The 14,944-nt window shown below is 37.8% G+C and overlaps 1 protein-coding gene across 3 annotated transcripts in view; it reads right to left on the reverse strand.

The window, feature by feature from the left end:
* gnao1a (guanine nucleotide binding protein (G protein), alpha activating activity polypeptide O, a) overlaps positions 1–8,074 on the reverse strand; it is a 98,263-nt gene extending 90,189 nt beyond the window's left edge. The window contains exons 1-2 of one of the 3 annotated variants that reach the window (XM_065279082.2): positions 7,339–8,071; positions 7,138–7,180 (exon numbers count right to left, since the gene is read on the reverse strand). In XM_065279082.2, the coding sequence (XP_065135154.1) occupies positions 7,138–7,180; positions 7,339–7,456 (161 nt within the window). In that variant the 5' untranslated portion in view covers positions 7,457–8,071. Of the gene's footprint in view, positions 1–7,137; positions 7,181–7,338 lie in introns of all 3 variants that reach the window. The other 2 variants (XM_065279080.2, XM_065279081.2) reach the window with 2 other exon arrangements.
* Between the last annotated feature and the right edge of the window lie 6,870 nt (positions 8,075–14,944).

Below are 14,944 nucleotides of genomic sequence, written 5' to 3' on the forward strand. Positions count from 1 at the left end.
AAGAAAACATATCAGACAAAAGCATTTTTGAACTCATAATAAATAGACAATATTCTGTGTTACATATATCGTGTCACATTCCGCTCCAGATGAACATTATGTAATCAGACCATAAGAAGAATTCCCATATTACTGCCATGCTGTAAATCAACTGACCCCAGATCAGATGAGTGGATCCACCCAGACTGCCTCTGCAATAAAGCTCTTTTGTGCTGGTTTTGAAGGGGCTGGCCTAGGACCTGCTTTATAGCCCAACACAAACACCTCACGAAGACAGAAGCCTTTTGTCTTTACACCAGCACATGGATCAGCCAGAACTCTCCAAGTACATATGGACCACCACAGAGAGAGCAAAAGAGACGGAGAGGTGGGAACGAGGAACAAGGGTCATTGAGGGGTTCAGGAAAGCACTTGACAGTCCTGCACACCCCTGTTTCCTATTGATTACTTTTTTAGTAACTTTAAATGTAGCAGTACTACCAATCTCCTCCATTTTAAAGACACAGTTCACCCAAAAATAAAATTCATGCATAATTTTTTTGCTCTTACGTCAATCCAAACCTGCATCCTGTTTTTCCCCTTTGGACATTTCTGATGAAATATTTGGGTTTAAAACAATGTGAGTTTATGTAAATGGTGTCTATTTATTTTTAAATAAACTATTGCATATACTATCTGAGCCCTTCTGCTTTATGAACAAAATGCAAAAGACAAAACTTAAAGAACCCATTTTAAAAGTACAGCTATTTTCTGATGGAGCTCTGTGCATAACTATGGTAAGCAATTTTGTAACTGCATTATTCATCCTTGTGGGATTACATACAGATTGTACTGAGAGATGCGAGGATTTATCCCTGGGGAACTCCATATTATGTCACATTCAGTTTCAGAGTCGCCAATGTAAACGTGGTAACCTGTGTATAAACACTGTATGATCTAAATAAGTGGTTCTCAAACTTTTTCAGCATGTGGCCCCCCTTGTGTATGGCGCATTCCTTCGCGGCCCCCCCAAAGAAAATTTATGACAAGAAACTGTTCTTCTAAGCTCAACTTTTAATTAAACAAAACATATTAAATGATACAAAGTAGTGCTGTTGGTTAGTGGCCTTATTTATTTAGGTTTAATTGCACAGAATTCATGATAAATTAATTAATTTTATAAAATTTCATAAAACTGGGGCACCCCTGGCACCATCTCGCGGCCCCCCTGGGGGTCCCGGCCCCCAGTTTGAGAACCAATGATCTAAATGATCACAGTATGATTAACATCCAGATGAAAATGTGCAACAAAACAAACACAAATAAAGGTCATCTGTCTAACGCACAAAATTAAATATGCACAGTTTAACTGCAGTAAAAACAAAGAAAAATCTTCATGGAGAGAGAGAGACGTTTTGCCCAATAAACACTTCCTCTGTCCATGTGGTTTTTAAATGAAGAGAAGTGAAAGTGTTAATACTGTATGTTTTAAGTAGAAACAAGAAATTAAAGGAACAAAATGAATCCATTCTGACATTATACAGTATTTCCTATACATTCTGCTTATGTGTTCTGCCTATACGTTCAGAATGTATAACTGAATTTGATAGCTTTGCATACCTTGGAAAACGGTAGCGCTTACAAATCAGATGCAAAGTTATGCTGTCATTGCTGATGTGAAGAAACAAATACACACACACACACACACAAAAAAAGCAAATACTCTCCTCTTTCATGCTGTTTCACTTTTAGTTTCTAAACTATTCCAAGTAGGAGTTGTACAGGTAGAGATTACGTAGCTCTGTATTCTGTGCTTATTGTTGGTTCTTAAACTACCGCAATTGTAAACCCACAGAAAACTGAGGTGCGCTGAAAGTCTGTGGGCCGAGCCAAAGGGCATCAGGTCAGAGTATTACACTCAGAACCCTGGGAACTCAATACATGAGAATCTGTGGTTTCCCTATGCACAGTCAAAACCAATCACATCAGCTCATAAACCCCCATAACAGACTGACATCCAGTGAGAGGAGCACAGAAAGGGAAGCAACGATGGACAGGGAAGCTGTCATTTGTTCAGTTTACCAGCCTGAGTGTTTCATCAGACGTCCTTCCCTTTGCTGTTTTATAGTGACTCAGAGCTTCCCCAAACATGCACACAAATTACAGTCAGCATGTGTGTGTGGTCACAGCCCCACCCTATTGCACATTGCAACAAAGAACATACATCTATACTGTAAATATATACAAATATTTCTAGGAATAAACTAATAATCAATCACTAATAATCATTATAATAAACAATAATAAACGAATAACCATTCTTTCTCTCTCTCATACTGCATTCTCTCTCATACTGCAGTAGCATGTAATGGTGCTTTGTGTGAATGCTAATTTCCTTTCTTTGCTGTCATTGCATTAAAATAGGTTTCACCCACCCAAACAACCCTCTTCAACTTACATCTGCTATGAACCTTTGAACCATACAGCTGGAAATGTCCAGGACGTCCAATTAAACCGTGGGTCCTCCTGACTCAAGGAGGGTTCAGTGAGGGTTCTAGTGAAGCAAAGTGGGGTCGAATAGGGAGTGCAGGTTCTTGCCTTGTTTTGTAAAAAGGTTTTAATCAAAATGTTAAAATTTCATTTTAGTTGGTAGTCACAGTCTCACTTCCAGAAGAAGTGAAAGACTTTATCACTCTTACAGCTGAAGTTTGGAAGCTGCTCAATAGGGATTTGCATCTTTAGACTGGCGAGGTACAGCTGCCATGTGCCCGCTTAAAATTATGGGTAAAGACACAATGCTGCATGAAAGCCAGACTTAACTACACCTTCTGTGACCCACCAAAATCCCTACTAACATTAGATTTTTTTGATAAATCATACATTTTACCTCACTAATTTATCTACTGTATATGCCAACTTTAAGCAGCATTAAACAAACTGTAAATACACTTTTAGACATTTATGATCCTACAGTATAATTTTCTCTAAAGCTTCTTAAAAACGATTGTGAAACGTGTGATACAAATATAAGTCACTTGAATTGTAGCTGTAAAATGTGGCTTTCATTTATATCTTGATTATTAAAGATGCGTATAAATCTAAATAAATACTTTTCTTCTAAACACTAGAGACAAAATGTTTCATGCTCTGCTACTCAAGTGTACGGCCATAATACAGAGCCATACAGATGGAGTGCAACTGAACAGCTGGGTCCTCTGCTGCAACGCAACCCTTCAATTAGCCAGCTACAGGACAGCCCAGCATACTGCATACTGCAGAGAACTAGAAAAGCAAACATCTTTAATCCTATCAGTGTATCTAGCATCAGAAGTCTGCCTTTAAAGGATAATACGGCAAGTGGCCTTGGCTTACAGATTAAATGAGGTGATGTGATTACACTCGAAAAAATTGTGCTAAATACTAAAAGCTCATAATGATAGGGGAACCATTTTAGCGCTATATAGGGGCAGTTTCCCAGATAGGGTTTTAATTAATCCAGGACTAGGCCTTTTAAGTAGTTTTTACAATCATACCTTACAAAAAAGCAATGGCACTGATGTATGTTAAGATGTGTCGGTGCAAGATGTTTTAAAATTAAGGCAACTCATACACGCATCCTCTGTCGTTTTAGTCTGGGACTAGAATAAGCCCTGTCCGGAAAACCACCCCATAGTACTATAAAGCATGACTATGGCACCACTTATGGTTCAATATAGCTCAACATGGTTCTACAAAGGTGCTACATAGGGGATGTTTAACACTAAAATTGGTTCCCCTATGATTACAAGTCAGTAAACCCACCTTTAGTGCTATTTATTGCATGATTAATGTTTTTTTCTTAGTCTAGTATTTGACTAGTCGGATGGGTCAACGTCTCAATTATTTAAATTACTTATAAAACCTGACCTTGAAAAATGTTGAATAAAGGGTTTCATTGAGGTTACACCCACTGCATCATTGTTATACTTTTTTTATGCAGCTGAGCCCTGTAACTAACTCAGAGTTATGTCAGTTGAACCCACGAATACAAAGCATTTCAATAAGTCTATAGATTTGACAACTTGTCCTAATGACCATGTTTTAAAAAGTCTGATCCACAGATCGTAAAATTTACCAGCTAAAATTACTGAAGTTAAACAAAAAAATTCATAATAAGGTAACTTCTATTCATATAATAAATATGCAATTATAATTTTGTCATAATCATGCAACGCTACAGCATAAAAATGACTCAAATCCAGGAATTAGTAACATATGGCTTTAATATGCAAGCAGATGTATAACGGAAATGTGAATGGCGGTCTGTAAGCATCTCACTTGTTAAAATTAATAAGATACATTTGATTTGTTTTTCAATGGCTGCTTTTGATCATCATGCATGACATGCGTGGGAGAGGAAATGACATGCAGGAACACACATGACTTCATTTCCAGGGTGCATGAAACCGTTACCTATAACCAAGTTTCGTTCTCTTTATTTATCTCTGTCACATACAAAATACATCTTCAATCGCTCACATTTGATTGCTATAGGAAGAGTGCAGCCCGTGTACTTAAACATTCCCCTCTCAGGCTGCACTAATGAAGCAGATGGAAACCCTATTGCCTGCCTAGAAGACTACATTATAATCACAGGGTTTACCAACATCTCTCCTCCTCATGCTGTGCCCTCTTTTCCTCTCTCTCTCCATCTTTCACACATTACCCAATTCCCTGGTTAACCCTGACATGTTAAATGCGCACCAGCTTGTCTCATTTTCACATAGAGCTATACAATGCGATAACAAAACAATAAAAACCTAAGTGGAGGGAAAGCCTAGTTTAAAGCAGCAGATAATTTGGTATGGTAGAAGGCCTCATATTTAAGTTGTCTCCGGAGATGCTGGAGAACATAAATTAGTCATTTCTGTCCATCATTATGAAATCAACTGGGCTTTAAATTTAGTTTGTTTTCGGTTCTAATCATAACAGATTGTGAAAATTAAGCTGCTCAAACTGTTTTCACTGTAACTATTTTACATCACCGCATAATTATAACTTCATTCACTGCAATGTGTTACCCAGAAGCTGCAATATCCTAAAAAGCATTTTAAATGACTGTGGCAGAACATTAACAGTCTAGTTAAACTCCACAAAAGCCCTGTAAAGGCAACTCATTCATGGCATATTACAGTAAGAAGCACAGTGCTACATTCTCCTCTCCTTTAGGACAGTTTAAACAGCTTCATCATGAGACACTCTTATTACCCAATTAAGCACATCAGAGCAACAGTGAATCCTTAGAGAGAAAAGAGTCATCACTCTTTGCATGACTTAGTAATATGCCTGAGGCATTAGCTAGATGATTTTAAAGCACTGCGGTGAATATTGCCATTCATTTGTCTGACCAAGTGACTCAATAATAATAGGGTTCAACTGAAAACAAGAACATATCAAATGTGTTTCTCCTTTAATTATACATTATATATGTTTTCTATTAGCTACACATTAATGGAATTAACAAATAAACAGCTGTTTTAGTGTGGAAACATTTTAAAGACTGCATCGCTTTCTGAACCTAAGTGGGAAACACGAACGCCATAGAAATCCATTCCGTGTTTTTGCTCTCGTCGCAGGCTCAAGGCTCTTAACGACGGAGAAAACCGAAAATGGCCGAAGAAAGCCGATCACAGAAAAGGGCTATGCTGGGCGCTGTCCACCACTGTAACCGCCTGAAATTCGCTAATTCACTATTTCAAAACACATCCATGCTAATTTCATGCGTATTTTACATCATTACCACTGAGGATCACATTAAAAAGCGCTATGGAGAAATAACATAACCATGCCAGAAAGGAAATCATATTTTCCACTTGCTACAGATTTGACAAAGGCAGGGCTGTGCAGACACTTGAGAATAGGGGACGTTTCTTAATCGAAAGCTTTGCATCGAGCAACAAACTGCTCACGATACAAGACAACACGTAACGGAACACATTTTAACTACTATCAATAAAATCGGTTATTTTATATTATTAGCCTATATTAATTTTGTAAAATCGTGCACTTTATTTTGTCCATAGAAAGACATTCGGTATATGTGCCAATATTTTATTGCAACGCATGTCAAATAACGGAAAAATTGCATTCAATAAGATAATCAATAAGAATTTGCGTGGTTAAAAATACCACACGACACTGAAACCACAAGGCAGATGAACAGATCAATTCAGTGAGGCATAAAGAGGCTGCCAGTCGTAATCTTGTGAATAAAAATGGCCGTGAGGAAGTTCGGCTGGTTGGCTGTCAATCCCTCTTCCTTCATCATGAGCATCAACTTAACACAGACTACAAACGCATGAAGGCCTGTTCATGTTGCACCAAAGCTATGGACACAGCTGACCGAAAAATTTGGCACTATTTTGCCATTCTCAGTAAACATATGGCTCATATTCAACGTATCAAATGCATATGATTCAGGTCAAAATATGCATGCGGAGGTAACATGCAATAACTGCTGCATTTCACAGCCCGCGTGAGCTGAAATCTGAGGCACAGCCCATTGCTTTCACTGTTAGACTGGTACACTATCTATATACTGTATATACATTGGGCGTGTTTACAGCAACAAAGCGCAGGGAGATTTTCATAATAAATGCCCGCAATATGAAGTAGAATCGGGTAATGTTACCCGGCCGGGTGTAAGGGTGAAGCAGGCTACACAGACACGGGTTGAGAGTGGACACAAATGCAGCACTAAACTAGCAAACACGGTCCCCCACTTCATTTTCAGCACCATTTTCCTGAACAGCACATCTAGTGTGCCTGTGTATCCCAAACCTGCGAATCTATTGCAGATCTGTGCAAACATGTAACAGTGTACCAATGCAACACGCTCATATCTTAACGTCAAGAACTCCTTGAAAATATGGCGGACCTGAGAATTCGCCATCAAGCAATAGAGAGAAGGTGTGTATGTGTGTGTAGATGCGTGTGTGTGTGTGTGTGTGTGTGTGTGTGTGTGTGTGTGTGTGTGTGTGTGTGTGTGTGTGTGTGTGTGTGTGTGTGTGTGTGTGTGTGTGTGTGTGTGTGTGTGTGTGTGTGTGTGTGTGTGTGTGTGTCCAAGCTAACACAGGGTGCACATTAACTGATGAATATCATTTAAAACATGACACTTACTTCATCTGTTTCACGATGGTACTTTTTCCAGATTCCCCAGCCCCTGTGGATGAGAGACAGACACAAGGGAATAAGATCGCCTGTCACAATATGAAGGGATCCAATAATTTACGTGCATTCAAAGGATGAGAGACTGCGACAATGATAGTATCCGAAATGTGTAGGATACAGACTGATTTGATCTGCTCCCATCCGCATTACCTAGCAGAAGCAATTTGACATCTTTAGCAGCAGTGATTCCATCCTCTTTGAGGTTTTTCTCGATGGCTTTGCTCCTGTCCAGAGCCGCTCTCTCCTCTGCGCTCAGTGTACATCCCATGGCTAAATGAACCTCGGCTCTTCTTTATCTCCAAAATGGTTAGGGTGAGAAACAACGAGCAATCCTTTTCCCCGGTATTTCTTCCTTATCCCTCTCTAAGGCTGTCCCTATCCCTCTCTCTCACACACGCACTCTCTCTCCCTGTCGGCGACTAGCTAAAGCATTAAATCCCGCAATAGCCAACGTTGGGTTGGGGCATAAGACTGTCTCCGTGTCTTTCGCGCTCTCTCGGTGTTTGTAGCGGGGTCGTGGTGCTCGGTCCTCTGGGTCTCTACTGGGCGGCGGCGGCGGCTGCGAGCGCTGGCATCGCTAGCGTGCTCACAATGGAGGGTCAGTATGAAGAGAGAGCGCGCAGGGCTCGAGGCTCTCACACAATCTCGCTGACGTCACGAGCAGAGAGAGGGCGCGCGCGAGCAGCACGCATTCGAGTCGCGCGCCGTTAAGTACCGCTAGGTTTACGCCGTTATCTTGATAAGAAATCAACGAGCTTCGCTTTATATATCGCGAAAACCGTACACTTTAAAACGTATGGGGGATATGTAAAGTCTATGCTGTGGTTATAACCGAAGAGAATGGGGCTGACGGTAAAAGCATGGTGGATTTAAACCGTTGTCCACAGGAAGAATCACAGAAAGGTGTGGCCATTAGCCTAGTGTTGACAATCTGTAAAAGCAACATCAACAGACTGAAAACCTAATGGGGGAATGAAAAATACTGACATTTACACAAAACATTTGACAGGATATTTTTCATTTTAAAAGAGGTTTAATTTCACCAAATCTGATTTATTATAAAACAACGAAATGTAAATCCTACCCAACCAATGAAAAAATGCGATAGAATTTACTATAGTTTAAACTGCAGTAATTGTAGTATACTGTATAATTATTCTGTAGTATTTACTAGAATAAATAGATAAACTGTAAGATTCAATAACAAAAAATACTACAGTTTACTATTGTAAATAATATAGTATAGTATTTTCTCACGTGAAGTTCATTAAAAATGCACCAGTTTATTGAAATATATCACAAATCTCAAAGTTAATATTTTCACTTGTCATCTGTCAAATGAGTTGGCCTTTTCCTGAAAAAAGTGCACTAAAACTGTAGGCTACATAAAATTCTGATTGTGTGTGGTATAGTAAACCAATAATCTTATGAGCATGGCATTGAGTATGGAAATGTTAGTTTCATTGTCAGCATATTTAAATTTAACAGCCTCTGTCAACACTTTCAAGGCATCTTATGTCATGTAAGAAATACCATTATTATTGGTATGCAGCATTATTTCAAATAATTCAAAGGACCGAAGTCAATTATTCCGCCTATTGGTATACCACAGACATTGCTAATACATTTCTCTAGTGGTTATTTTAAAACATTTGAAAGGTTATGTGTGCGTTTATCGAAAAATAATGCATACATGTGGAAAATTTTTTAAACCAATCAGAATAAAGCATTCAACAGCCCCTAGTATAAATGTGTTTATTTCAGTTTGTTCAATTTAGCTAGATGAATGTGATCTCAAGTATTTTTATTATAATTATTAAAACAGGCACAATATGTAAAGGCAATTGAGCAAGATATTACTATATGTCTAGTCATTAGACAGTATGTCTAGACATACTGTGCAAACTCAATGATGTAACAGTCAGTATCCCCATGGATTTACAGCACAGTTATTTGCCATTAGAACACAGAAAAATGTTTAAAAAGATGATCTTAAAACTCAATTGCAGTGACACTACCACCAATGGCAACCATTTTGAATGCTTAACAGATCCTTTTATTGACAATCAAGCCAATCCAGCTTTGTTGGTCTTATTCGAGATAAAGGAGGAGGGGGAGAGACATACAGAATGAAATAGAGACTATGTAAGAGAGAAAGACTGGTAGGAGTGAAACGATGAATCTGGCAGTGGATATCCACCCACGCACTGTTACAAAGCAGTTCACACCTGCTTGTTTTCAATGTTTATAAGAATGCATATAACCATTTACAGTATATGGTCAATGTCGCTTCACATTCAGTTATACAAATGTAGGTTATATCCCTCCGTGGCACACATACTTTCAAAGTTCCTTTATTGACCCACATATTTTAAAGATTGTTCATTTAGATTCACTAAAAGAAAGCAAAGAGCATACACTGAATATAAAAATTTCTTAGGTTTGTCCACCATGATGTTTTTTCATGTCTCTGATGTTTCTCTAACAAAACGTTCACCACAGTCATAGAGAGCTTTAGAAACAATCACTAGAAGTGAGACACAGACTAAGATCTGTTTTTCTCATTTCTTCCAATCCTATTGAAAGTGCAATCTTTAGATTTAAATGGAAATACCCCAAAATACAGAAGCAGTCAAGAGAAAGTGTAAGAGCATTATGTTATTGAGATTCATGCTGTTGTCCATATCTCTACATTTCACACTTCATGAATTACTGCATTGCTTTGTGAAAGCAGCCAACAGATCATGTTTTCATTGCAGCAAATTACATGCATTGAATTTTATATCACTCAAACTATAAATTGTAAAAACATTATACATGTTAAATAAATTTTATGTGATTTCAACAATGTGACTATATTAGTTTGTACCACCAAAAATGTCTACAATTCTGATTAGGCATTAGGTATACAGTAAATAGCACATAATCTCTTTTTATAGTTTATTACCCTGAACCACAAAACACTTCATAAGGGTGAATTTTTTTTAAAATTGAGATTTGTACATTATATAAAAGTTGAACAAATAAGCTTTCCGTTGATCTGTGGTTTGTTCGGATAGGACAATTGTCATGATTGTAGTAAGACAGAGCCCAATTGCTTACACATGTGAACAATAAACAGCACCTATTTTATTGCTTAAACACAAAGTTTTTTTTGTATTTGGTATAAAACAATGTGTTTGTGTGGTTTATACCATACATTTTTGTAGCTTCAGATTTTCATGTCTTCCTGAAACGTACAGATTTTACAAAACTGTCCCTGATTGGCCAGCTAACCTGTACGTTGTGATTGGTCTGAATACCTCCGACGTCAGCCGGAAATGTGACGCTCCTTACCATGTTTGAAAGATTCGGTCACAATGCAATGCTTACAGGAGTTCTCTTACAGGCTGTGAGTCCAGTGGGAGGAATTATGAAAATGTCGTTCTTGTCTACATCACCAATCCCAGGAAGTAAACTGTTGCATACAATCTGTGTGTTCGTTGTAGTTCAAGAAAAGAGATTTACGTTGAAGATGATAACTCACATCATTGTTTACTTTGGGGTTTGTACCTTTTGCATATGGTTAACATGTACTAATACACACCTACACACCGAAGGAAATGTAAAATCATGAATCGAACCATTGGTGCTCTTTAAACAAAAACAAAATCCACAAGGAGGTAAACAAGGTAATAAACAAACAGACTTACAGGGTAACAATATACTTGACTAGACTTGATATGACTTTACTTGAATATAAAACTCAAGTGGAACAACACTTCTTACAGACGAACAAGCGCAGGACAGCAAACACATAGGCATTAAATAAGGGAGCAAATCAAGGGGGGAACAGATGAAATGAATGAAACAATAACAAGGTGATTGAAGAGGAGACGAGGGGCGAGGTCAGGAGAGGAGACAGAAAGCACATGGCCTGAATAAACAAAGCCAGTGCTTTTACACAAAACATGGGACTGCCATGATCCTGTCACTATGACTGTGACCTGAAGTAAGGGCCATGACAGTAATATTCGGCCGGGATACAACTATTTGAAAATGGTGCCAAAAATCTAAATATTGAGAAAATCACCTTCAATGAGCACCTATTGTCCGATTCACGTTTTTAATTTCCTTTGGTGTGTAAGTGTGTATTAGTACATGTTTATGATATGCAAAAGGTACATACCCCAAATTAAACGATGACGCAAGTTATCGTATCCAACGTAAATCTCTTTTCTTGGACTACAACAAACATACAGATTGTAGGCAACTAACACAGTCTCACCCCATTTCGTCAATATTTGACGACACTTGACCATTCGTCATATGTTGACGTGAAGGGTATACCTTTCGCGTCATTTTTTGACGAACTGGGGACTTCAATACTATTACGTCCGTTGCATTCTCTTTCCTATTTTATTACCATTTGCGCGTCGGTTTAGGGTTAGATTACGCAAAATTAAACAGTGTACGCGAAATTAAACAGTGTACGCGAAATTAAACAGTTGTCACCTGGCGTTGGGGTTAGAAACAGTTGTCACCTGGCGTTGGGGTTAGAGTTAGGTTTGGGTAGGGATGTCATTATGTAAATCTAACCCTAAACCGACGCGCAAATGGTAATAAAATAGGAAAGAGAATGCAACGGACGTAATAGTATTGAAGTCCCCAGTTCGTCAAAAAATGACGCGAAAGGTATACCCTTCACGTCAACATATGACGAATGGTCAAGTGTCGTCAAATATTGACGAAATGGGGTGAGACTGGGTTGAGGCAACAGTTTACTTCCTGGGATTGGGAATGTAGACAAGACGGACATTATCATAATTTCTCCCGTTTTGGACTCACAGCCTGTAAGTTAGCAACAAATCTTTTAAACATGGTAAGGAGCGTCACATTTCCGGCTGACGTCAGAGGTATTCAGACCAATCACAACATACAGATTAGCTGGCCAATCAGTGACAAAGAGCTTTTCAAATTTGTGCTTTTCAGGAAGAAAATGAAATCTGGAGCTACAAAAATGTACAGTATGAGGAAATAATGTGTTTTGTTTTACCATAAACCACACATACACATTGTATTATACCAAATACACAAAATAACATTGTTTTTACAAATAAAATAGGTGCGCTTTAAAGTTGCACTGCAACTACTGAAAAAAGTTTTGATAGATTTCTGGTAGGTAATGTACAAAATATTTTCTTGTAACGTTATCTTTACATATCCTAATGATTTTTGGCATAAAAGAAAAATAATATTTAAACAATAATTTTGTACCCATACAATGTATTTTTGGCTATTGCTACAAATATACCCAGGTTTTATCTTTCTGATTATATCCAACTCCCAAAATAATTTTTTCCAAGCAACATCTACATATTTTTACAAGATTATGAACTGAAAATCAAACTCTGCTGTTGTTAGTCAGCTTTCATGGGCATTTAAACTGTGTTGAAATTATTTTATTGATCTGTAAATGGTTGTGTCATCAAAAAAGATAATTGAATTCTGCCACCAGACGAGTTGTGATCAAAAGGTCAGAGGTAATAAGGGCATGACCCTGATACAATGAGTTATTTATGGCATATTTAAAGGCATTCAACTCAGCAATGCCAGTACCATACATTACATATTAGTTCTAAGATTTATGGTCACCAATGTGAATTTCTATATCACTGAGTTCACATCAATTATTAGAAACATGACTTAAAGGTTGCAGAGATTATAAACTTGAACATCTCTGGAAGCTGATGTCAACTCAGTGGTACTCGTATCACATGTGAAAAAACTGTTAGTATTACCGTTTTTCTCATCTCAGTTGTAATTGCTTAGCTGCCAAGACTCCTCACAGAAGCATGTGATGATCTTTGATCATGTGAACAATTCAAGTTTTTGAGCTGTAAATGACATGTGATTTGTCACAGCACTGACTGACTGATGGTACCACAAGAATGTGCATGGTTTTACGCCCTTTACTAATGAATAATTTAAGCAAAGGAAATTTGCTTTTTATCCAGATGGTGTAGTTGTGACGTTTACTAGCAGGGGATGGCTGGCCAGTGCCAACCAACCAAATATGACCCACTGTGTATGCCTCTTTTCTTAGTTTAGTATTTGCTATAATGACTGTCAGCATGTGGCCTATAAAAGAAAAACAGAGTAATATAATTGTGATGGTAAAAAATGAGAGAAGCTGTGGCGACAGACACTCGTGTTGAGCATATTCATAAATTCTCAGAATAGGGAACAAAAGAAACTTTTCTGCTGAGCAATGTGGCAAAGACACGCTTCAGTCTGACTGACCCCTTTCATGAGGTAATGAACTTGATGATTGCCATGTAAAATTAAACTAACAAATCCTGAATAAGACTGAATTTCCTCTATTGCAACAGTAATTAAATTACTCCTTACTGAGACAATATTTATGAAAGAGTCAAATTGTAAGGTCCTCTATGGTTTGCAAGACCTTGAAGTCAATTTTGGTCACCCTCAAGTGTTTGAAAGAAACTGAAACTTAATTGGCATTCCTGTTGATATCCACAAACATTTCTACTAGCGTCTTGGCATCAGCTTCAGCATGATGTGCCTAAATCAAGATATTAGCTTCCTGTATTTTGGCAAATTAGTTTCAGTTGTAAGGTTTTGGCGGGTTGTCTTACACCTTAATAAATCCATCTGTAAAATCGTAATACTTAATTGTTGAGCACTTTGTCACACTTAAAAATAGATAGGGGAGTGTGTGTCTAAATACATTTTATATGGTTTAGGCAAACATTAATTGTTTATTTAATTTAAGAATGAATATCGTTCTGTTAAACCATTTTACTGTTAGTCTGTCTCTACTAATTACCCATTTGTTTTGTGTTACAGACTATGATCTAAGAAGTCAGTTATTTTAAGGTTGGCACAAAGATTCATGACTTCCTCTTAAACTGTTCACTTTCAGTTCCTTTCATCTAAAGACGTTAAATTTTTATCTGCAACAACTAAGCCAAAGCTCAGTGTGTGTTCTTTCAAAAGCGAAACCACAATGTTCAGCTTCTAGATCTGGAACATACAATTTCTGTCCTGCATAATATATCTTTAAAAGGTGGGGGTGGAAAAGGAGCTTATGGTACAAACAGAGCATAAAATAAAGAGAGAGAAAAAGAGAGCAAGAAGGTATACAGCAACACATCTTAAGATGTGAAGGGATTAATTCACACTACCCAGCCACATTCACACAGGGGTTCACAGGCCACATAAAAAGACTTTGTCACCATTAAACATTATTTCATTTCGTCTTGAAGGAAGACACAAAGATGCGTTGAAAAACAGGGTAGTTATGGAAACCCCCAGAGCACCATTTCAGTGTTTGTCCTTGTAAGTAATATATTGAGACAAACAGGCCAGGAATCTTGGGCGGCAGGCACAAACCAACCAACATTTTAATCACTATTCTATCAAGGCATGTACCTGAAAGGAAATTGTTGTTTAGAATTGAACTGTCTCTGCAAAGTCAGTGCATCAAATGACCAAAAACAAACATCCGTCTGTGTAACCAATATGGACCTAAGCACGCTACTGTACACAATACAGCATACACTGAATCCCTGATGCTTTCTTTATTCTTCAGAACCCAAAAGCTGCATTTTTTTAAGTATTGCCTCTCTTTCATTGCACATTATCTCTGTCTAAATTGAGGTTTAGGCCATTTTAAAATGTTTTTATGTTTTTAAAAATGTGTAACAAATTAAATAACAGCGATACCCACAAAAAATAGAGAAGTGAATGTCTA

This window comes from Paramisgurnus dabryanus, chromosome 9 (genome assembly GCF_030506205.2).
Source record: "Paramisgurnus dabryanus chromosome 9, PD_genome_1.1, whole genome shotgun sequence".
Classification (NCBI taxonomy): Eukaryota; Metazoa; Chordata; class Actinopteri; order Cypriniformes; family Cobitidae; genus Paramisgurnus; species Paramisgurnus dabryanus.